Raw genomic sequence first — 24,333 nt, forward strand, 5'->3', positions numbered from 1 at the left:
GGCTTCCTGGATGGTTCAGGTAGGAATGAGAGTTTAAGGAACACTTAATAGATTTTGTTTTCTAAACAGCGTGTGTCTATTTGGTGTTTTGCTTTATTATTCATACGGTTATAGTAACATATTCCAAAGCTTCTTTGCGGCTTCGTGATCTCTGGGTACGTTCGTCATAGCAGAGAACACAGATCTTGTCTAAGGGACTCGAAGGAGCAATTCCGAGAATACGCAACGAGCAGATTCTATTTCGATTCGACACACCAGAAACGTCAAAGTCGGAATGCCCAGATAGGCGGAGTCACTGCGGACCTTTTACGCGCATTGAATCTGCTGAGAAGAGGCGGGCTGTGGAGAGGCGGAAGTGATTCGTGAAGGCCGGTCTGTGAGACGTAATGGCCGTTGCGGGCTGGTGCAGGTACTAAACTCTCCGACGTCTTCCTGGGTAAGAGGCCTCTCCCGTCTCTTTCTTGAAGGCGTGTTGATCGAAAGGTAGGTTGTAGAGATTTAATGGTACTATGCGGGCTTCGTTGGTCGCGTGTGGTAATACGCTAGCTCTCCCCACCGCAGTTGGAGAAGAAGGGTGGAAGGGCGTGAATGTAAACACTCGGCCGCGGAAGGGATTTGGAAACGAAACTTAGGTATCGAGGGGTGAACAGACAGGACCTGTGTATCTAGCCTTGGTGGGGGATGGGTTGTCATGAGATTGGAGGTAAACCGGGTCCCGAACCAAATTTGGGGGAAGGGTGGGCGGGTTATCGGGCTAATCTGGATTGGTGAGGAATTACGTAAACTGCGTAATTTGGGAGTTTTGAAGCGGAGCGCTGTCTTGGAGAGGTTACATTGGAGAAAGGTCACCTACAAAGCAAAGGATTTGTAGATTTGCGGATTAACCAACACGGGAATTTAGGCCGTGTGCACTGCCGAAAGGTCTCGGCAAGTAGGCACCCCTTACTCTGCCCCTTGCTTGGAATCCCGTCAAATTCCGTTCCTGAGAGCGAGACGGTTTGTATTTCGGCTGCATTGGGAAAGAATCGGACAAACCCGATCGCCGTTCCGCCTTTTTTTAATCATAACATTTTTTTTTAATTTGAGCATAGGTGACCCCGGCTGAGTTTACTTGGGAGTTGGAAAAAAATGCAAAGTGGATTTATTAAACAATTCTTCTCATCTGTTTGTTAGCAACCAATGACAAAACTAGTGCAGAGTGATAATCTTTTGACTGCAGATCAGCTTCGCCTTTCAAACCTGCTAATTGAATATAATACCTAAAAGACATAGGTTTTATTCTTCACCGCAGTCTGTTTTGGCAAGCAGCTGGTGGCAAAATCCACATAAACCTTCAGTTGTAAACAACAGATAAAAGATAATCACAAACAAACAAGAATCATGTGATTTGTAAATGATTACTGCATGGAAATCAATTATTCCTCATTGGAATCAGTTTTCATATAGTTAATGACTGTAATAAATGTAAAAATATATCAAGTTTGTTAATTTTCAACAAGACTGGATTTTTTCTCTGCAGTATTGAAGTTTTCAGTGGAAAACAAAACAATGTTATATTAGTATATTATTTTCTTTTTTTATGTAAATGTGTTTTTATGTATTATATAAATGCCAGTAGGATTAAGAGTGTCTGTGTGTGTTTGTGTGTATTTATTTATTTCATAAATAATTCAAAGTTCTAGTTACTGGTAGTGATAATAATCTTTGAGAAACAATTGTTTCTGGATATAGAGTGTATAAAAAGTATTTTCTATTGCTGGTCATGCTGCATTTTTGAAGACCATAGCTGTAATAATCCATAAATCTTAATAGATAGATAGAATTGTAATTTAGGTGCAACAGTTATATAGATAAGGAGTTGCTAATCACCAAGTCTTGATGTGTACAGCTTGTTAAAAACATTTATCAAGGAATATGCTCTTCAATTCATCTTTACTAGAATGACTTCTATTATTTTAGTTTATTAGCATTATCCTTTATTTTCTTGATATAGTTTCCAACAAAATGTTGATTGCAATACTTTATTATTTTCTAAAGTTATTTTGAAATTTCTGAATACCAAAGGCGTTCTTTTATATGAAAATGTTAAAGGCTGTTTCTGCTTAATTTATTATGAGTAAAGAATATAAGATTAGAAATTATATAAGGCAGAGTTTGGTGTAACACTATGTAGAGGACCACCTCAGTTACACTAATATGGATGAATAGAATTACAAATTCTGTTACTGAACAATAGACCAAAATACATAGTGGTAGAAATTTATTATCTCCTAATCAAATTTATGGTGGTGATTTTAATATAAAAAAAAATCAAAAAACTATAACATTAGAAAAAGGAACTGCTTAATTATGTCTTTTATTTGCCTGATTAAAGGGAGATAGAATAGTGCAAAGTATTGATGACTAAATGCAAAACAACTAGTCATAGAGTTTAAGGGAAGAGATGAAGTAAATATTTGGAAATAAAATGTAAATTAACAATACAATAACAGCAACACATAATATATAGTTTTAGAAATAACATTTCTCAATATCCAATGTTGAGATACTATGAATTCAAGCCATTTATAATTTATGTTGCAATTCTAAATCTTATTTGGAAATAACCTCTTGGTGTACTTATTTCTGAATAATAAGATTACATTGCTAAACCTCTAAACTAGCATTTCATATTAGACCTTGAAATAGAAACATAGCCCTTATTTAAGGAATATTTCAATCCATTACAGTGTCTAATTTAATTTGCAACTTTTGCATGGTTGCTAAAGTCATCTTGAGGCAGAATGCCAAGATAGCGCTCTAAAGAATTAAAATACAGTGTGTTTCTTGCTGAAGTCTATTGTTAGCTCTTGTTCCAGTCTAAAGGTAATAGAAGACCTTGCAAAATTAATTACATTGCAAAATTACTTTCTATTAGGCACTTACTTTAGAGAGCTATTTGAGGAGAAAAAAGCGGTTGAAGCATATGAGAACATAGAAACAAAAATAGATATTGGTTTTGTGTTAAATGCTTTAAAGAGTTATAATGTACGTTATAATAAAACTGTCTCTTGATAAAAGAAAAATAAGAAACCTACCTAGTTTGTTTTTCTTTTCATTAAGCTCTAGTAGGTATTTTGGAATTCTTTATTAAACAGAATTGGAATGTAAGATTTCATTATAACCTTCTTTAGAATATGTGAATTATTATTTTCACTTGATATGCAACAGAAAATAAAATAATTGTAATTAATGGACCAGAATACAAAGTCAGTGGTTTAATGCTAAGGTTAATGTGCATAAATACAATCTGAGAGGCCAATCATAATAGCAATAATAATTAAGAGAACTACATTGGTAAGGTATTTTGATATTTTAATTTTTATATTATGTCCTTAAAATTATTTGTAGGGATATGTTCAATGCCATGAGTTAATTGCAAAAATAATAAAGGTGAGTAGAAAACAAAGTTAAAAGATTATCAACAATATATTTTAATTAAATTCAATTTTGTATCAATATCAATGGAGAGACAAATTTCTTATTGAGAAACTGACTTATTTAACATGCATAAAAAGTGGAGTGTCATTGTAAACAGATGATTCAACTTAGCTGAATCTTCTTTCAGGAAGTTCATGAGTCTAATCGCAGGAACTATAATACCAGGAATAAGTAGATTAAGACCAGACTGAGTGCTTTTCAGTGCAGCAAAACTATTGCTGCTGGATAAGCTTAGACAGCAAGGCATCATAGTGTGAAATGATCTGAATGACAAAAAAGTGATTTACCGAGAAGCTGGATTTGTAGAATGCAAAGTATGGGATAGAAACAGCAATGAGATATTTTTGTGGAAACATATATTTAAGTGGTTGCAGGATATAGATAAATTAGATATGTGGCAATAGAAGAAATGTGCATTCATGCTCATATAGGATTTATAGCAATTGTATGTATTGTGAATATGTAAAGATCTGGATTTAATTTGGATTCCTGAATGCTCAGTCCATGGAGAAAGCACAGCTTGTTTAAGGAATGACTGGCATATGCTATGTCATGCACATGTGCACCTTGTCTCTTTGGTTGCACAGACATAATATTTAATAGTACTAGTTTGTTGGGATTTCTTTTACATGTAAAGTATGTTTAATATGGCTATTGCATAGTTTCAAAAACTGAAATTGATTTTGTTCATGTGTGAGATGTATTAAAAAGCCTGGTTCTGTGACCAATTACAATACATTTTATTTATGTTTCCAGAGAAAATGCTACTGTGCAAAGCAATGTTTAAAGATCATGCATCAAGTGAATAAAAAAGAATTTAGAAGAAAAACAGCAGCCAATCAGATAATTTATTGTAAATTTACATAAATTTAGGACCTGCTTGTTAGTACATCCTCTATATCAGTGGTTCTCAATGTTCCTAATGCCTAATACAGTTCCTCATGTTGTGGTGACCCCCAACCATAAAATTATTTTCGTTGCTACTCTATAACTGTAATTTTGCTACTGTTATGAATTGTAATGTAAATATCTGATATGCAGGATGTATTTTTATTGTTATAAATTGAACATAATTAAAACATAGTGATTAATCACAAAAACAATATATAATTATATATTGTGAAATATTTATTTCTAATTACAAATAAATGAAATTTTGCCTGGGAAGTTTAAGAGCAGGTTCCCGGCTCTAAGTGGAAAGAGTGCCTTTCTTTCAAAAAGAAAAAAAGGAAAGAAAAAACAAAACAGCCACCAAGTCTTCCTCCCCCCCCTCTATCTCTCTCTGTCTCTTTCTGTGTGTGTGGCTCTTTGTTTTTCTCCTCCCTCCCATCTCTGTGTCTCTATGTGTGTCTGTCTCTCTCCTCCCTTCCTTTCTGCCTCTAATTTTCCAGATCAAGGGACAGGAGGCTCCAGTGGATGGTATTGACACGCCCATTTGGCCACGAGACTGGGATGAAGCTGAAGACACGCCTCTGTGCTCCACACTTTCTTCTCCTCTGCATCTCAGTCCAGCCAAAGAACAAGTCATATTTTTAACTTCTCCTGCAATTTCTATCTCTATTGGAACCTCCTTGCCTCTGCAGACACCGTAGCTATCTCTCTGCTCTAGCCTGTAAGTAGCTCTAAGTGGTTTTTCTTCCTAACCACCAAGGAGCGTTATTTTGTATCCTTGGGATTGGAGAGAGTGCTGAGGTCGTGGCAGCCATTTCCGGCTTAGCCAAGCATGTGGTGCCGATCCCTGGTGATTGGGAGGTTAGAGGCTAGGGATTCCCAGCCCAGAGCCCCCCCCCCATTGCACCAACTGACTGGAAACAGCTTCGGCAGCTGGATTCGAGCCGCGGAGAGCACGGAGAGCTGGGAAGAGTGCGAAGGACCTTTTTCTGAACGGTGAGTGCGCCGTGGAGCAGAGGAGAGCGCACGAAGCAACCCAGGCCTGGGCCATCAAGGCAGCAATATCAGCTTCATTCTTCAATCACATGGCGATCCTGTGGATGGAGAAGATCCAGGAACGCATTCCTCCAGAAGATATGTGACTGTATCAGGATTTGAACAAGTTAGTGGCAATGACGCAGTTTTCGGCTAATGCGATACTAAACACGATGAAGTTTGCTTCCATGGCTATGGTGTCATCTGTGACCTCCTATCACCTCCTCTGGCTCAGGGAGTGGCAGGCGGACAGCAAGTCCAAATGGCAGCTGGCATCGGTTGACTACACGGTGGGCTCCCTCTTCAGGGCATCCCTGGAACCGCTCCTTACCCACCTTGGCGAAAAGGGCAGAATAAAGGTCAACCCTGTTTTACCGCAAGCCCTCATGCCGGCCCCCAGAACAAGAGGGTCAGCAGAGCAGGTGCTCTTTTCCCAGGTCAGAGACGACTTCTGACTGCAACTTCAGTAGAGACAGATCCCACTTCCATCCTCCGAGTAAGTGGCCCTTTCGAGGGAGAGGTGGGCGCTCCTACCGCCGGGGCAAATAGGTCAAACCCAACCCCACCCATTGGCGGTCGCCTGGCTCTCTTCTCCAAGACCTGGGCGAGGATTTCCTCTGATGCCTGGGTAATCAGCACTGTCTCACACGGGCTTCGGCTAGAGTTCCTCTCCATCCCTTCCAACCACTTTCACACATTTCCCCTGGCGCAAAATCTAGACAAGCACAGGCGGATGCATCAGGCCATTAAGTATCTGCTTGACACCGCCGCAATGGAACTGGTCCCCTTGGACCAGGTGGGCTGTGGGTTCTACTCAAATCTGTTCCCCATGCCGAAAGCTTTGGGGGGGTTGGAGAGGTATTCTCGACTTGAAGTTCTTGAACCAACATCTTGTGTACCGTAGGTTCAAGATGGCCTCGCTTAAATCCATTCTAGCAGGCATATGGGCGGGGGATTACATGGCTTCTATAGCCTCATGGAGGCTTATCTCCATATTCCCATCCTCCCACTTCGCGGGCAGTACCTACAGTTCTCCTATCTGGGCCGCCACTTCCAATACAGGGCCCTTCCCTTTGGGTTATCCTCTGCACCTAGGTCATTCATCAAGATACTGGCTGTGGTGGCAGCCTACCTAAGGGGCTTTCCCATTAGGCTACAGTGCTACCTAGATGATGTCCTCGTCCAGGGGGCCTCCCTGGGTCAGACAAGGCAGACCTCTGGCAGGTCGTGGATACCCTTCAAGGGCTTGGTTTCTCCATCAACTTTGAAAAGAGTTCCCTCATCCCGTCAACTAGAATTCTCCATTTAGGGGCAGTCATAGACTCCCAGGCAGGAAAGGTTTTTGTCTCCCCGGACTGCAGGGCCAGTTTGGTTAAGATGATTAAGCAGGTCTGTAGGGACCGCTATGTTCCCATAGCCCTTCTATCCAGCTTGTTGGGGAAATTCATATCCTGCATCGAGGTAGTACTGTGGGCACGGTTGCATGCTAGGACTCTGCAGTGGTGACTCCTACTGTTCCAGAGACCTAACACCAGCAGCTCGCCCACCAAGGTCGAGGCCACCCCTCAGGTACTGATTTCCCTCAAGTGGTGGCTGTCCCCAGCCTTGCTCAAGGGGTGCGAGTTCAGGGACCAGGAGTGCCTCGTTCTCACATGGACGCCAGCCTGTTCGGCTGGAGGCGACCCTGAGGTCCCAGTTGGCGCAGAGCTGGTGGTCCTGGCAGGAGCTCCGACACAACATCAAATGGCTGGAGCTCCGGGCGATCCATCTGGCGCTTTGATATTTCTGGACCGTTGTCGAGGATCATCACATCCTAGTCCTCATTGACAACATGGCGGCCAAGGCCCACATCAATCGGCAGAGCGGCACACGTTCCAGAGCACTGCACACAGAAGCGATGTCTCTGGGCAACTGGACAGAGAGACATTTGTGGTCGATCCGGGCAGAGCACATTGTAGGGATCGATAACTATCAGGCCGACTGGCTCAGTTGTGAGATAGTGGACAATGAAGAGTGGAGCCTGTCCCAGGAGCTGTTCCAGAGCATTTGCCGGAGGTTCGGACGGCCAGTAGTGGACCTCTTCACCACTCTGGTCAAAACCCAGCTTCCGTGGTTCTTCTCTCAGTTCCCAGCTCCCCAAACAGAAGGGATCGACACCCTTCGCATAAGGTGGCCAAGGGGACTTCTGTACGCTTTTCCTCCCTTCCCCCTCCTTCCCGGAGTAGTTCAGAAGCTAATCAGGGAACAGGCAGAGCTGATCCTGGAGGCCCCTCACTGGCCGAGGACACCCTAGTTCGCGGACCTCAAGATCCTGCCAGTCCAGCCTCCATGGCAGATATCAGAAAGGGAAATAGAGCTGCACCAAGGGAAGATGATGCACCCGGAACCACACTGGCTGCAACTAGCCATGTGGAGATTGAATGGGAGTGCCTAAAGGGGTTTCAATTTTCTATGCAGGTAATTAGATAGCAATAGCAGTTAGACCTCTCTAAGCGGTTTTACAGAGTCAGCATATTGCCCCCAACAGTCTGGGTGCTCATTTTACCCACCTCGGAAGGATGGAAGGCTGAATCAACCTTGAGCCTGGTGAGATTTGAACCGCCGAACTGCAGATAACAGTCAGCTGAAGTAGCCTGCAGTACTGCACTCTACCCACTGCGCCACCTCGGCTCTTCAAGATTCATAGAGGCCTCTCGCAGAAATGCCACTTTGAGGATCTACGACTTTATATGGGTGGCTTTCGTTTCCTGGTGCCATGCAAAACGGATTGAGCCCACCAGGGCGTCTGTCCCGCAAGTCCTGGAATTCATCCAGGATGGCCTAGACAAGGGTCTCACCCAGGGGACTGTGCGCAGGCAACTAGTCCCCCTTGCCACAATCCTCCCGGGCAAGGGCCTGGTTCCTCTCACCCAACTTCCTGTTGTGAAGAGGTTCCTTCGGGGGGTCTACAACCTGCACCCCCCAGCACTGTTCCCTCTAAGGTGCGCGGCTGCATGGCCACGCACGTGGCAAGAAAACACCGCACAGCCGTTTCTAACTGCCGCGCAGTGATTTCTGTCACAGGCTCCAGAAGCCTCAGAAAATTTAGGGTTAGCACAGGCGCGGTGACGGCGGCAGGAGCTTACATGGCACAGCGGTCTCCTAGGCGCCGGCTGCGCCGCTCATTACCATCAGTCGCCTCGTGTTCAGCAAAGCAAACGCGGGGAAGTCCTTTGCAGGCGGCTAGAACTGGCTGCTCGCAAAGGACCTCCCCAGACTTGTTTTGATGAGCACGGAACGACTGACGGTAGTTTACACCAGCCGCGGCCACTCAAACTAGCATCAGTCGCCCCGTGTTCAGCAAAGCAAGCCCGGGGAGGTCCTTTGTGGGGAGCCAATCCTAGATGCGCCCGGCTCTGTGGCTGAAGTGAACCCCCAAAGCTCCCGCCGCCACCAGAATATCTGCTGCCGCGTCTTCCTCCTCCAACAGCACTGCCGGATTTGCCTCCCAAAGCTGTGGCTGAGATGAAGCCGCCAAAGTTCCCATCAGCATTCCCGCCCGTGGCAGTGGTGGCTCCCTCCATGCAGAGCACCTGAACTGGCCCCCGCGTTATCTCTCCCCCTTCCTCCTCTGCTGTGCTTTTGAGGAGCCATGAGGCCGCGGGAGCTACTAGGAAGGCAGCAGAGTGGGCGGGAGCAGGAAAAAAAAGGCCTCATGGCTTCTCAAAAGCATGGCGGAGGTGGAGGCAGCGGCAGGGGTAACCCAGAGCCCAGATGAGGTGCTCCGAGCGGAGGGGGAGGCACCGCTGCCGTTGCCATTGGCGGGAGCACCAGCGGGAGCTTTGGCGGCTTCACCTCAGCTGCAACGCTGGGCAGCAAATGTGGTGGTGCTGTTGGAGGAGGAGGAGGAGGCAGCAGCAGTTATTCTAGTGGCGGCAGGGGCTCGTTGGCATCTTCAGCGGCAGCCCTGCCCCCTGTGAAAAAACCCGAAGAGGAATTCTGGGACTTGAAGTCTTAAAGCTGTCAGGTTTGAAGACCCCTGGGATTTTTTTTTCTAAAGGGTTAGGGGTGCAAGGATCTTGTAACAACAGCTTTAAGACTTGAGTACTTCAAATGCCAGACTTCCTGAGCCAACTTTTTGGTTGCTAAGCAGGAGCATTGTTAAGTGATCCTGATATTATATAACACTTTTAATTAAGCGGGTACCTTGAATAAACATAACTTTGAGTTTCAAATAATACTGATTTCGTTGTCTTAGGTGGCATCTGTGGAAAAAAATCAGCTGCTCAAGCATGAAAATATGCCGCTCAAACACTATACTTTTCTCACACTGAAAAAAAATTAGAGGGAACATTGCCCCCCAGTGTTGCATAGATTCCCCACATGGAATCTTCCCACTGTGCTACGGGCTCTCATGGAGAAGCTTTTTGAGCCATTGAAAACAGTTAGCCTGAAACACCTAACCCTTATGTGGTATTCCTAGTTGCCATCACATTGGCTAGAAGGGTGTCAGAACTAGGAGCACTCTCCTCTAGGGAGGACTTGTGCATGTTCCACAACAAGAGGGTCTTGTTGAGATTGGACCCAACCTTCCTTCCTAAGGTGAATTCCATATTCACAGGAACTTGTTCTTCCCGATTTCTGCCCTAATCCGGTTAGGGAATGGGAACAACAGTGGCACTGGTTGGACATCCGACCATATTTACCTGAAACGGACGGCCTCCTTCCAGAGGTCAGAGGCACTCTTTCTATCTTTCCAACCGTCATCTCTGAGTAGGAGGGTAACGCCTTTCACCATTAGCCGGTGGATTCGCTTAGCCATCTCCCTAGCATACAAATCCCAGAGGTTGACAGTGCCGGCATCATGGCACACTCGACGAGGAGTGCTGCCACCTCGGGGGCTTGGGCCTCCCACGCCCCCATAGAGGACATTTGCAGAGTGGCTACATGGGCATCCCCATCGCCAACATTACAGGTTGGACACGTTTGCATTGGCTGATGCGGCATTTGGGCGCAGGATGCTACAGCAGGTTATTGCAGAACATGAGTTCCCTGCCCATGGGACTTAGTTTGGTAGGTCCCATCCACTGGAGCCTCCTGTCCCTCGCTCTGGAAAATGGCAGTTGGTCTTACCTGAACTGTTATTTTTGGGGCTCGGACAGAAGGTTCCAGTTCCCGCCCTAGGTAGTATGATAGCTGGGGTGGTGGGAGTTTTCCTTTGTGCCTTGTTTTCGAGTCTGAGGGAAGCTCACTTCGATGAAGTGGAGAAGAAAGGGTGGAGCACAGAGGCGTGTCTTCAGCTTCATCCCAGTCTCGTGGCCAATGGGCGTGTCAATACTATCCACTGACACCTCCTGTCCGAGCCCTGAAAATAGCAGTTCAGGTAAGACCAACTGCTATTCTCTCTCTGTATCTCTGTCTCTCTCTCCTCCCTCCCCCATCTCGGTCTCTCTGTGTGTCTCTGTCTCCCCTTGCTTCCTCTCTCTCTGTCTCTCTCTGTAATTCTCTCTGTATCTCTGTCTCTCCTCCCTCTCCCATCTCTATCTCTCTGTGTGTCTCTGTCTGTCTCCTCCCTTCCTCTCTCTCTGTGCCTCTCTGTCTGTCTGTCTGTCTGTCTGTCTGTCTGTCTGTCTCTCACTCACTCACATACACACACAGTGTGGTCACCTCGCCTCGCCTCACCTCGCCTCTTGTTCTCCGGCTGCTGCACAAGCCCACGTGGCTTGCGCTGCCCTCTTCTCTCTTGACAGTTGCCTCATTTCCAATGGAGGGAGTGGGGAATGCATGCGTTTTCCTCCCTCTGCATGGATTTCCCACCGCCTATTGGTCCTGTTGTTTTTGGAGCTGCTTTTTCTGAATCAGGTGCGGTGGCGGGATTCTTGCCATTGCTGAGGGCTTCACTGGCAGCTTCGCTGGCAGCCACCACATTGGATTCAGCAAAAGCAGCTCCAGCAGCAACGGGACATGTTTGGAGAAGGGAGAGCCGGAACTGACTGCTCAGGATTATGTTTCTGCTGCCCCTGTGAAAATATCTATTTTCCAGCCACAGGAGGAAAGGAAAGAAGCCAGTCTTGGAAAGAACCTCCATCCCCCTCCAGAGACCCCATGCCGAAAGACAGGAGGGGCGGGCTGGTTTGATTGCAGGCGAGCAGGCGGTTTGGGGCCAGCACCTCCTTCGCTCATTTGGGCAGGCAGAGAAAGAAAGGAGGCTTGTGATAAAGCACCCCTGCCACCAAGGACGAAGGGGACCTCCTTCGCCTTCGACTATTGCATGCGCTATCTCCACCTGCTCGAAGTAGCAAAGAAGGCGGGCCACTAAACCGCCCACTCACATTCAAACCAGAGAAGAGGGAGCAACCCACACCTTGTCTGTCTGTCTCACTCACTCACTCACTTACCTCAGAGGGCTTCGGAGAGCTTTGGAGAGCAGCTTCTGCAAAAGCCCGGGCGAGTGAGAACAAGTTCCTGCCATTACAAAGTCTCAGAGGCTGTAATTGTATGGGGTGTGTGCGTGCACCTATGTTGTCCATGGTGTGGAGCTGTGGTGATGCTCTGCGTGGCCGGCAATGACTCTGGATCCCATCCGCAGGAGATTTCAAAGAATGCAAGGGGAAGTCTAAAGTTTAGAGTTCCAATGGTCTTGGCGACTCCTGTGAAAAGGTCGTTCAACCCCCAAAGGGGTCGCAACCCATAGTTTGAGAACTGCTCTATATTGGTGAATATGTCTTGGGCACAGGAAAGGCCTTAGACTTTAGAGCTGAAGAAACATTATTGTAAGTTATGAATGGGTTGGTGGATTTGTGGATATGTGTTTCAGTGCCAACAGTTTAAAAGTACAAACTCTTTGCAGAGCTGAACAGATGCAGATGAGGACAAAGTAGTAAATATTATGCAATGTGTTAATGTGTTGTTGGTAATGTGGAAAGTTGATCCATGCAATTCTGTGGTTTCTAAGATGTGCACTGTACCTTAGAATGGCTTTGGAGAAAAACATTACAGATGTGCACTGTACCTTAGAATGGCTTTGGAGAAAAACATTACAGAATTTCCCAAAATGTATAGCTGGAAATAATGTGCACATAATTTTATTAGAAGTTATTATTGTCTCTTAAATATCTGAGATACTAATAACTCCAATATTTCAAAAATGCAGGCAAGGATATTCTTATCATGAAATTATTGGTGCCAGAACAATAATACAATTTGAAGCTATTTTGTCTGAGCTTTCCAGACCTTATCAAAAGAAGAGATTGCTATGGTATATCTGAAATTTCTTGAAATTTTGTAACTATTTTTGATAGATGTCACGTTAGAAATGAGGTAGAAGGTTTTCTGTCAACATCTTTTATTTAGCTCAATCAAGTAAAAGTCTTTAATTGATTAACTTATAGTTACTTTAGATGCTCTATATATATTCTGCATAACTGAAGTGATAAGGAAAGTTCATTATTTCATGCAATTTATGTTCCAGTAAAAAGACCCTAGGAATAATATGTAAAATAATTTTAAATGATAAAAATATTAAAACTATGTGTCCCAGAAAATCAATTTCATAATAACGTTCTTATCTTCCACTGTTGTACCTTCTACCTACCACTGGTATTCAGAACATGTCTCTGAACACAGTTCTCACAATATTCATAACTACTAATTGATAAATCTAAATTCCATATATTTTTCATTTCCTCTTAAGCCTATTTAAATTACACAACCACATATTCTGTCAGCCAGTTATGTCAATTATTTAATTGGGTCTCTTGAACACTTAAAAATTTATTTGAATGTTTACTATCTTGATTAAAAAGGGACCATTTTATAATTGTAACAGACCCATTGCCAAGCTCAATAACAGTAACTAAGATTCTTGGCTTTATTTCATTGTTTGCTTTAGATTATTGTTTAACAAATGTCTAGTGATAATGTTCAATGTCATTCTGTAAATGCTAACTTTATTTATTTGGGATTGAGTACAAGAACATAATCACATACATGCATTGATCATTCTGTCATGCTTACTAGCACTTTAAAAAAATGATATGTTGCTTAAACTACCAATTGATCCTTTTTCTGTACATTTTTAAAAGTTTAATAATTTGATCTTTTATGAGTTGCCATGGGGCTATGGTTAGAATGCAGTACTGCAGGATACTTCTGTTGAGTTCCGGCTGCATGCAAGTCTTCTAAAATTGCTGTATATTCTCACCAAGCTCAAGGTTGACTCAGCCTTCCATCCTTTTGAGGTGGGTAAAATGAGGATCCAGATTATTGGGGCAATAAACTGACTCTGTAAACTGCTTAGGGCTGTAAAGCCCTGTGAAGTGGTATGTAAGTCTAAGTGCTATTGCTTTATAGCAGGGGTGTCAAATTTAATTGAGGGCTGCATCAGGGTTGTGTTTGACCTTGGGGGCTAAGGTGGGTATGGCCAGTATAGGTGTGGCCATCTTGACATTATTCGGGTCGGGCGCTTGTGGTGGGCCAAGCGCTCTGCTAACGAAAATGGATTCATGAGCTCTATTTTCCGCCGTAATGGTCTCCTGCAGCCCTCTGCCACTGAAAACACCTTGGGTGGTCTGCACATGCTCGCTGGGCCTCATTTTCAGCTGCAATGGCCTTTTGCAGCCTTCCTGCTGGCAGAGGGCTGCATGAGGCCATTGTGCCTGAAAACAGGGCACTTGGCCTAACCGAGCTTCGTTTTTGATGACAGAGGCACTGGGCTGGTCCTTTGCTGTTTCCAGGGTAGTCCTGTGGGCCGGATCTGGGTCCTGGGCCTTGAGTTTGACATCCCTGCTTTATATTGTTCTTCATATATTATCCCTAAGGAATGACTCGGGGACAAAATTACAATTTTGTAGTTGCTTTAAATGTGATAGTATATTAGCATATTTCAAATTCTTGCTAAACCGGAGAAATTTAACAATATTGTACTATTGAAAAGTTCATGTTTTTGTATATATTTAACAAGTCTTCTAAAATTGCTGTTCATATATTTTAAGTTACGAGGTATATAACTTCCATTGGCTTAGGGACTATACCAGGCTTCATGAGGTATAAGTGCTACATAGTGAGTATTAATATTACTAATTTTGGGAAACAAATTTAGAAGTTTTAAGATTTCCCAAGGCTTAAACCACTCAGTCCCAAATGAAAAATAATGGCTATTTTCCATCCTCAAACCTGGGGTGGGTAGATTTCTAGTAATCAGGAAAATAATGCTCACATGTAACATTGTGTCCTATATTTCCTTTTAACAAGTATTTAACAATGTCAAGCCACTACAATATAAAAAGCAGACCCCAGTCCCTACCAGCACTGATGATATTACCTAGTTTGAGTATTGAAATGCTTGCAAGAAAACAACCAAGCTCAGAGAGTATTAAGGACCTCTTATTTCAGCCCTAACCTACAAATATTCTTTTCTGCAAGTATGCAACAAACACATTTTTTCAAAAGGTTTTACGGAATTCATTTTATCAAAGGCATAAAATATTAGAAGGGATCACAAATATTGAGCATGTATTTCTGTGCAAAGGAAATAAAAAGGTAAAAAATGGGATTCATCCCTATTCATATGCCATGGAACATGAGAGTAAAGAGATTTGACATGTGATACAGTACAACTAGAACCAACCCTTATAGCAGGGATGTCAAATTAGTTTGCTTTATGTACTCTCTGTATAATATATACTGCAGAGACATGGTGGCCTCAGTGTTAGCTTGAAAAGAGGAGGCTATGAGTTGTATGCCTGTCTTAGGCATGCGAGTAATTTTGCCCAGTCATTCCCTATTAACCTATCTCATTGGGTGGTTTTTTGGGAAAAGGTTTGTTTGTTTGTTTGTTGTTAGGCAGGGTTATTAGGAATGTTTTTATAGATAGTTAGGATAAATATCTAACAATACTGTAATACAGAATACTGTAAATATTTTAAATATTTTAATCTGTATGTTGTCATTCAGTTATTACATTAATTAAACGGTTACATTTTTTACAGAGCAATTATGTCATCTTTTCAAGAGGCTTCATCTTCAAATACCCTCCAGACTTCAAATTTTGCACATGTTATCTTTCAAAATGTAGCAAAAAGTTATCTTCCTAATGTGTACCTTGAGTGCCATTACACTCTGACACCCTATATACATCCTCACCAAAAAGATTGGGTTGGTATTTTCAAGGTAAGCAGTTTCTAGAATGTTTTAATATATGTTTTTTTTAAGAATGACTGGGTAATGGTCAAGTGAAAATGTAAAATGCCTTTTATCTTAAAATATTGATGCTTAGAGAATTAAATTTTTATCTTGTTGAGGCCATGTTTCATTACATTTTATTTATTACTGGATAACCTACATATTAGCTGTCCAATCAATTTAATCCACTTAATGCCGATCATTGCATATGATCCTAAGAGAGATGGTTTTTTAAAACTGACCTCTCTCCCCTTGTTATTAGACACACATACAACGTTTCTTGGGTCATTAGACAATAAGCAGGAGATTAATTGTTTAACTTGTTCATTAAAAAAGGGTTTTATTTGCCTATGTCTTATTAAATGCTTTATTACTTTATTATAAGCTATTATTAGATTTTATTGCCTCATCTTTATAGCGGAAACATTTCTATGAGTATATTTTTAGAAACTACTGTATTTTTTGGAGTATAAGATGCACCAGAATATAAGATGCACCTTATTTTGGGGAAGAGTAAAACAAGAAAAAAAACTTTCTGCCTGCCAGCATACATTACACCCTTACAGCAAACAGCAAATGGCCTGGTCAGCTTCAGCACGGTATTGCAGCCTGATTCAGCAGGAGCAGCTGATTGGCAGGTGGAATACTCCCAACCAGCTATTCCAGGCTGTGGGGATTGCCATAGACCATCTTCATCTCTGTGCCTTGCATTTTCAGGAAGTTACAGGCAGTGGGAATCCTCACTTTCACTCAGATTTTGATAACGAGCTTTTTATCCATTTAAAACAAACCCTATCACCCTACGCGTATTTAACTGGAGGGGTTGGGGATGATTTTCATGGGGATAGAAGAGGGACTTGGCACCGAAGGCTCCACTCCCAAGACGTCCCCGTCTTCCTACCTATAACACCCTACGCGTATTTAACTGGAGGGGTTGGGGATGATTTTCATGGGGATAGAAGAGGGACTTGGCACCGAAGGCTCCACTCCCAAGACGTCCCCGTCTTCCTACCTATAACCGTAGGCATGGAAACCTGGATTTCCTGCAGCAAGCCCAATAGAGACGCAGCACTTCACTATTCTGGACGCTGTCATCTCGTAAACACGCTGCCCTGCGCTTTTGCTATCTTGGTTGGAGCCTGATTCCTGAAACAGCCCTGAGAAGTGGGAGGTCGCCACTCATTTGGCAAAGGGGGCGCTAGGCAGTTACTACTATCTCTGCCACCTGGAACGCCTTCATTTCAGATCCAATGCTACATTCGGAGTATAAGACGCACCCAGATTTTCACTCTCTTTTTTGAGAGAAAAGATACATCTTGTACTCCAAAAAATACAGTAATAAACCTCAAGGGCAAAGCCTTTTGTCCCAAAATCTCATGTCCAAGCCTACTAGAATAAAGTTCCATATAATGGTAATATTGCCCCAAATTATTGTCCCAGATCACTTTTAAAATTGTTTTTTTTTTTTATAAAACAAACAAAACCTTATACATTATTTTAATAAGTATTGTACATAAGTTCCAGAACCTTCATTAAGGTACTGATACCTTAATAGAATTCAGTTTGCGGTCAACTAGAATAAGATACAATGACTACATATTATTAATTTCATAAATTAATTTCAGTGTTACACACTAAATTAAATTTTTTCTTATATTCCCCAAGTTGTTTTAAGCAAGCAACTAGTGGAAGTGCAAGATGGCTGCAGCTATTAACTTTTGTTGTCTTTGAATATTAGGCTTTGCTTGGTAGCAGTTGACTGCATGCTGAAATTATTTACTTTGTTATGTCTAGAATCATGATGGCGAACCTATGGCATGCGTGCCAGAAGTGGCACACACAGCCATCTATCCGGGCACATGGAGCCGTCACCTGTATCTCTTCCAACATGTTGACCTGCTGGTTTTCAAGTGCACCGGTGTGCCAGAAACTGGAAGAGCAACCTGTCATTGCGCATGCGCATACCAGGAAGATCATCCTGTTTTCAATGCACAAATGCTCATCGGCCATTTGGTCTGGGTTTTGGCGTGCATGCTCGTGAAAACCAGCAATGGCAATGGCTGACTGGCTCGCTGTCTTCGGTGTTCCTCCTGAGCAGCTCTGCTGTCCCAGAAGAGCAGCAGTGATGGCAGGGGAAAAGACAAGAGCGACTGGCTGGTTCGAACACTCAAGAGAGCCACTCAGCATTTGCTGGCTGGGCGGCTGGCTGCCTCTTCCACTGTTCCTTCCCCTAGCAATTTTGGATTTGCTTGCCCTCAACCATGCTTCCTTATGCTGTTTGTTTCATTTAGCTGCCACTTGAACTCCTCAAAGTCCAACATGGCTTAGAGGAAGGAGCAGTGGAAGGGGCAGCCAGCTGCCCAACCACCAAATGCTGTCCTGCTCCCTTGAGCGCCTGAGCCGGCCAATTGCTCTTGCCTTTCCCCCTGCCGCTGCTGCTGCTCTTCTGGGGCAGCAGAGCTGCGCAAGAGGAATGCCAGAGAAGAAAAAGAATTAGGAATCCTTGCGTGCATGACTGTTGCCTCTTCTTTACTATCCCTTGGACTTTGAGGAGTTCGTATGGCAGCTAAATGAAAACAAGCGTAAGCAAGCGTGGTTGGGGCAAGTAAGTCCAACATGGCTAGAGGAAGGAGCAGCGGGCAGGGCAGCCAGCAAATGCTGTCCTGCTTCCTTGAGCACCTGAGCCAGCCAGTCACTCTAGCCTTTTCCCCTGCCGCTTCTCTGCTGGAGCAGCAGAGTTACGCAGGAGGAATGCTGGAGAGAAAAAAAGAATTAGGAATCCTTATGTGCACTGCTGCTGCCTTTTCTTTACCATCCCACCTGCCTAATTTGGAGTGGTTTTGTGCGGGAGAGGAAGCAAGGCCCCAGAAGAGCAGCAGCAGCAATGGTATCTGTAGGCAGAGGGGCTGCTCGGGCACAAGGGGTGGCAGGCAGGGAAGCAGACATGTTGGCCTAGTCACACAAGCTTATTTTCAGCACGCAGCAAGAAAAAGGTTAGCCACCACTAATCTAGAACATTGATTTATACTTTCTTTTCTCCCTTATATGTTTATTTGATCCATAGATATTTGTTAAACTATATGGAATGTTATAGCTGTCTATTAATCCATAGTTTTGTTACAATATATTATCTATTTAATGTTTTCTATAGGTTGGCTGGAGTACTGCACGAGATTATTACACATTTCTTTGGTCACCTATGCCTGAAAATTATGTGGAAGGTTCAACAATTAATTGTGTATTATCTTTCCAAGGTAAATATTTAGAAGCAAACAGGCGAAGTGTTTTATTTAATATTTCAAAAATACTGTGATATTTTTATTACAAATAATTGAAACATACATTATTTCTTAGGCTAATACTAAAATTACTTAGGGTTATATAACAGTTTTAATTAAGTGCTTTGAATAACTGGTTGAAAATATAAAAATGGAATTGCACAACAATTATTATTTGATCATATTCAAACTAGGGTAAATATAAGGACATGACGTATTCTGTACCACTCATTGAAGCCGTTTTAAAAGGACTGTTTTGGAATAGAACCCCCACCCCCACCCCCAAGGTTTAGGATAAATAGGCAAAGCTCCTTAATTTAATTTCCACTTATAGAATCCATTCATATTTTGTATGAATCCCCTGGAATGGAACTTTGGTTTGTAAATAATACATGTATCCTATATATCTGTTCCAACTTAATAGGTTCTATGACAGGCATTGATCTGTTTGATTATACATACAAGCCTTCCAGGTAATTGTCAAATTCAAGGCTATTGAGTTTATTAGTTTTACCTAAGTTTTAATTTTTGTAGCTCGAAGTGTTAATTTTGCATTTATCATGAACTTTATTTTTTGCACTTAAAGTCATTGGAAGAATGTTGTGGATCAATTGGACTCTTTATTTTTATATATTTATATAAAGTTATAGAAATGTGGATGAATACTTTAGAAAAAGCACAAGTTTCATTTTATTCAATTTTTTATCACTAGAGTTTGGCCTTCTGATCGGGACTGCTATGAATTTAAAAAAAAAAGAATAGTTTCATGCAAAGAAAAACCTGGTAGCAATCATTATTTTTGTAAAAATAGTATTTGTACCCTTATTTTTCTGTCATCTTTGAAATGTAATCACATGTAATAAAATGGATAAGGGGATGGTAAAATCAAGAGGTGATTATTACAAAAAGAGGTGATGGAACAGTATTATGAGACATTATATACTACCAAAAATTGGTGGGAGCTAGAAGACTTATTATTTTTCATTTATTAATTTTACCTATGTCTATATAGCATTTGGAATGCAAATAAAAAAGATGCACATTGCAATAAATAGCAAGTAAAAAAATACTGTGATGCTACTAACACATAGTATTTTTAGCATAATTAAAATATCTTTTTATTTAAATACATGTGTATGTGTATTCTACCTTTATTATTTTCTCATAAGCAACTCAAGACAGGAACATATCTATTACTCCTTCCTCTTGCTATTTTTCCCACAACAACCCTGTAAGGTGAGTTAGGCTGAGAGAGTATGATTGTTTTTCCTGACTAAGTCGGAACTAGAATTCAATAGATTCCTGGTTTCTAATCTGGTGCCTTAACCACTAGACCAAATTGGCTTATATTTAGGTAAGAACAAGTATGTGCTTTCAATTCTTCTTTTTATCAGGGTACTACCTCCCAAATGATGATGGAGAATTTTACCAATTCTGTTATGTGACACATAAAGGAGAAATACGTGGTGCAAGCACCCCTTTCCAATTTCGAACATCGTCTCCAGTTGAAGAATTGTTAACAATGGAAGATGAAGGAAATTCTGATATGTTGGTAGTGACTACAAAAGCTGGACTTCTTGAGGTGTGAATTAACAAACAATTTATAGAATATAGTTTACTATATAATACTAATATCTCACATTAGAGATATGAAGAAAGTAGGAAATTGTATCAAATATAATTGAACCCAAACTGTTTTCAAGCAGAATGATTTGTATGAGATTTGGGCTATCTTCAGTGAAAAGGAATTTGTAAGATGTAATTAAAAATTAACCAGCAAAATGTGTGTGTGATTGATGCCATGCAGGATTGTAATATCTGTATCTGCAGAAGCAACTTTGCTCCTTACTACATTTTATATGGCTTTTTAAATAAAGTACTAGTGTTCAGCTATCAACTATAAAATTTAGTTCATAAGCATTTATGGATTTGAATATAATGGGTTATAAAATAGTTCCTTGTTTTAGTCCACCTTACCTGTTGGCTGGGGAAAAAATTGTAGACTTAATATACAAAATCTCTACAGTTTTGAAGCAAACGTTTTTTGTTTTTAGTTCAAAATTGAAAAAATTCTGAAAGAAAAAGAAGAACTACTAAAAGTAACTGCATCACTTGAAAAAGAAACTGTGCAACTTAGAGATCAAGTTGAAAGACTAGAAAAAGAACTTGTGTATGAGAAAGAAAGATGTGATAAGCTGGAAGCAGAGCAAAAGGTTTGTTCTATAATTATATCTATAACATTTTTTCCTTTAACACGATACATATTTTGTGCGCAGTGTATTGATTGGGTCAATATACTTTTTATACAATGCTAACAATAATATTAAATATATAACCGTCTTCCGATCTTAACGTTCACATTGTAATTATAATATTCCTTTATATATCAGTGTTTATAGTACTATTTTCCCAGTTTGTACTCATCTCCCCCCCCCCCCAATTTGTTGGAGTCCTTCTACATTCACATCTTTGTCTTTAAACAATACCATTCTCTCTTTATAATTCTTTATCACTTTCCCATAAACACATTTTAATATCAATAACATTTCTTCATGCAGTGTATTTGTTGTCCCCTGCTGAATCACTAATATTTTAAAAATTACTCAATATTACACCATAATTCCAATATCTCAATTTTCTAGAAACACTAATAAGGCCAATTATTAATAAGATTGAATCAGTCCCAGGATTATATCTCTAGGTCCCCTGAATTTAACGTGTTTGAGGTTTCAATATATTTTTTACGCAGTTAATAAAAATAATACAATTAAATATACATGATCATAGTCTTCCACTTTCTAACCTAAATATGTTTATGGTTATAATAAATTCTATTGTATGTCCCCAATTTCTACTTTATACTTTTTTCTATTATTTTAATACAGTCACTTTTAAAAAGACTGAAGTTGAGTTTTCTCTCTGTCAAATCAAATTAAAGGCTATCTTGTTATGCATAATTACCTAAAATATCAAGGACATAGTACATAAATGTAACTTGAAAATTTTATAGTTGGCAATTTTTTTAGCAAGCATAAATAAAACAAAAAGTAATTGTCCATACAAAAAGTATATGTACAGTATATCACACGTGAGTACAGCCCCTCACATTTTGTAAATATTTAAGTATATCTTTTCATGTGATAACCCTGAAGAAATGACATTTGGCTACAACGTAAAGTATGGAGTATACAGCTTGTATAATGGTAAATGTGCTGTCCCCTCAAAATAACACAATACACAGCCATTAATGTCTAAACTGCTGACAACAAAAGTGAGTACACCCCTAAGTGATAATATCCAAATGGGGCTCCAAAGTGTCAATATTTTGTGTGGCCATCATTATTTTCCAGCACTGCCTTAACTCTCTTGGGCCTAAAGTTCACCAGAGCTTCACAGATTGTCACTGGACTCCTCTTCCACTCCTCCATGATGACGTCACGGAGCTGGTGTATGTTAGAGATATTGCACACCTCCACCTTCCGTTTCAGGATGCCTCACACATGCTCAATATGGTTTAGGTCTGGAGACATGCTTGGCCAGTCGATCATCTTTACCCTCAGCTTCTTTAACAAGGCAGTGGTCATTTTGGAGGTGTGTTTGGGGTCGTTATCATGTTGGAATACTGCCCTGTGGCCCAGTCTCCAAAGGTAGGGGATCATCCTCTGCTTCAGTATGTCACAGTACATGTGGCATTCATGGTTCCCTCAATGAATTGTAACTCCCCAGTGCCGGTACCACTCATGCATCCCCAGACCATGACATTCCCACCACCATGCTTGTAGGCAAGACACACTTGCATTTGTACTCCTCACCTGGTTGCTGCCATATACGGTTGACACTATATGAACCAAATAAGTTTACCTTGGTCTGATGACATAGTTCCATAAATAAATATCTTTAGTCTGCTTGTCTGCAACAAGCTGTTTGTGGGCTTTTTTGTGCATCATCTTTAGAAGAGGCTTCCTTCTAGGATGACAATCCTGCAGACCAATTTTATGTAGCATGTGGCGTATGGTCTGAGCACTGACAGGCTGACGCCCCACCCCTTCAACCTCTGCAGCAATGCTAGCAGAACTCATATGTCTATTTCCCAAAGCCAACCTCTGGCTATGACGCTGAGTATGGGCACTCAACTTCTTAGGTCAACCATGGTGAGGCTGTTCTGAGTGGAACCTGTCCTGTTAAATTGCTGTATGGTCTTGGACACTGTGCTGCAGCTCAGTTTCAGTATTTGCAATCTTCTTATAGCCTAGTAGGCCATCTTTATGTAGAGCAACAATTTATTTTTTCAGATGCTCATAGAGTTCATTGCCATGAGGTGCCATGTTGAACTTCCAGTGACCAGTATGAGAGAGTGAGGGCGATAACACCAACTTTAACACACCTGCTCCCCCTTCACACCTGAGATCTTGTAACACTAATGAGTCACATGATACCACAGAGGGAAAAAATCAAAAGATCAATAGAGTTCACTTTTGTTGTTGCTTCTTTCATTAAACACTTATTTATGCATATCTGATCTAAACTTTTAATTTGGATATTTCATTATATTTTGCATATGTATATGTCATACTAAAACACTTGCATCCTGCTTTCTCCTGTGAACGTATGAATGTGGTAAATGATAATTCAGTGATATGAGATAACCTTGGGTCTCTAGTGATTTTAACTTCACTTGATAAAAATTACTTAAATATCATACATCTATTCAATAAACATTTTGTTTCCTAAATATAAGGTAGTTATTAATGTAGATTTGGTGAAGTGAATTAAATGTATGTAAACATACACACCTTTAAAATCAGTTTTATTTATTTTTAAAGGATGGTTTTGAAGCTGAAGAAACCCTTAAAGCTGAAAATGAAAAACTCAAGAAAAAATATGAAGAAGCTACTTCCAAAGTTATTCAGCTTGAAGAAGACATCATGATTGTCACTCAGAAAGCTATTATAAAGGAAACAGAATTAGATAGGTATACAACAAATACAAACTTATTTTCACTGATAATTAAATAAAATTTAATTGTACACCCAGAATTGCTTTGAGGAAGAATTTAATAAATAAATTAAAAATCTGAATTGTTTTTTCCCCATGTAGTTTGAAAGATAAACTCAAGAAAGTAGTCTTGGAAAAGGAACAGTTTGAATGCCAGTTAAAAACAGAAAAGGATGAAAAGGAACTTTACAAGGTAAATTCCAAGCTATTAAATATTTGTAGCTGTTTAACAGTAGAGATAATTCTATTACTGATGGTACCTTAATCAAATTTTCAATGTTCATGATCTATCCCCATAATAAATCAGTATGAGTACCTCCTAACCTAAAGCAGTGATTTAACTCTGCTTTAGTGTTAGATAAAAAAAACTCATTTCCCCAAATTCAATCATAAAATTTAAGCCCATCAAATTTAAGCCCATTATTTAAGAAAATAATGAGTAGAGCATTGCAATAGCAACGACAAGAGTTTGGAAAACACTCTTCTTCCACTG

General features: G+C 41.2%; 1 protein-coding gene across 3 annotated transcripts in view; it reads left to right on the forward strand.

The window, feature by feature from the left end:
* The first annotated feature begins 326 nt into the window (after nucleotides 1-326).
* The window catches only part of TAX1BP1 (Tax1 binding protein 1), a 46,598-nt gene continuing 22,591 nt past the window's right edge, over nucleotides 327-24,333 (forward strand). For 2 of the 3 annotated variants that reach the window (XM_087712805.1, XM_087712807.1), the window contains exons 1-7: nucleotides 327-483; nucleotides 15,375-15,555; nucleotides 18,719-18,821; nucleotides 20,240-20,427; nucleotides 20,900-21,058; nucleotides 23,669-23,817; nucleotides 23,943-24,033. In XM_087712805.1, the coding sequence (XP_087568931.1) occupies nucleotides 15,382-15,555; nucleotides 18,719-18,821; nucleotides 20,240-20,427; nucleotides 20,900-21,058; nucleotides 23,669-23,817; nucleotides 23,943-24,033 (864 nt within the window). In that variant the 5' untranslated portion in view covers nucleotides 327-483; nucleotides 15,375-15,381. The remainder of the gene's footprint in view (nucleotides 484-15,374; nucleotides 15,556-18,718; nucleotides 18,822-20,239; nucleotides 20,428-20,899; nucleotides 21,059-23,668; nucleotides 23,818-23,942; nucleotides 24,034-24,333) is intronic. The other variant, XM_087712806.1, reaches the window with a different exon arrangement.

Source organism: Thamnophis sirtalis, unplaced genomic scaffold (genome assembly GCF_051295495.1).
Source record: "Thamnophis sirtalis isolate CommonGarterSnake01/CBP01778 unplaced genomic scaffold, rThaSir2_p1.2 scaffold_4, whole genome shotgun sequence".
Taxonomy (NCBI): Eukaryota; Metazoa; Chordata; class Lepidosauria; order Squamata; family Natricidae; genus Thamnophis; species Thamnophis sirtalis.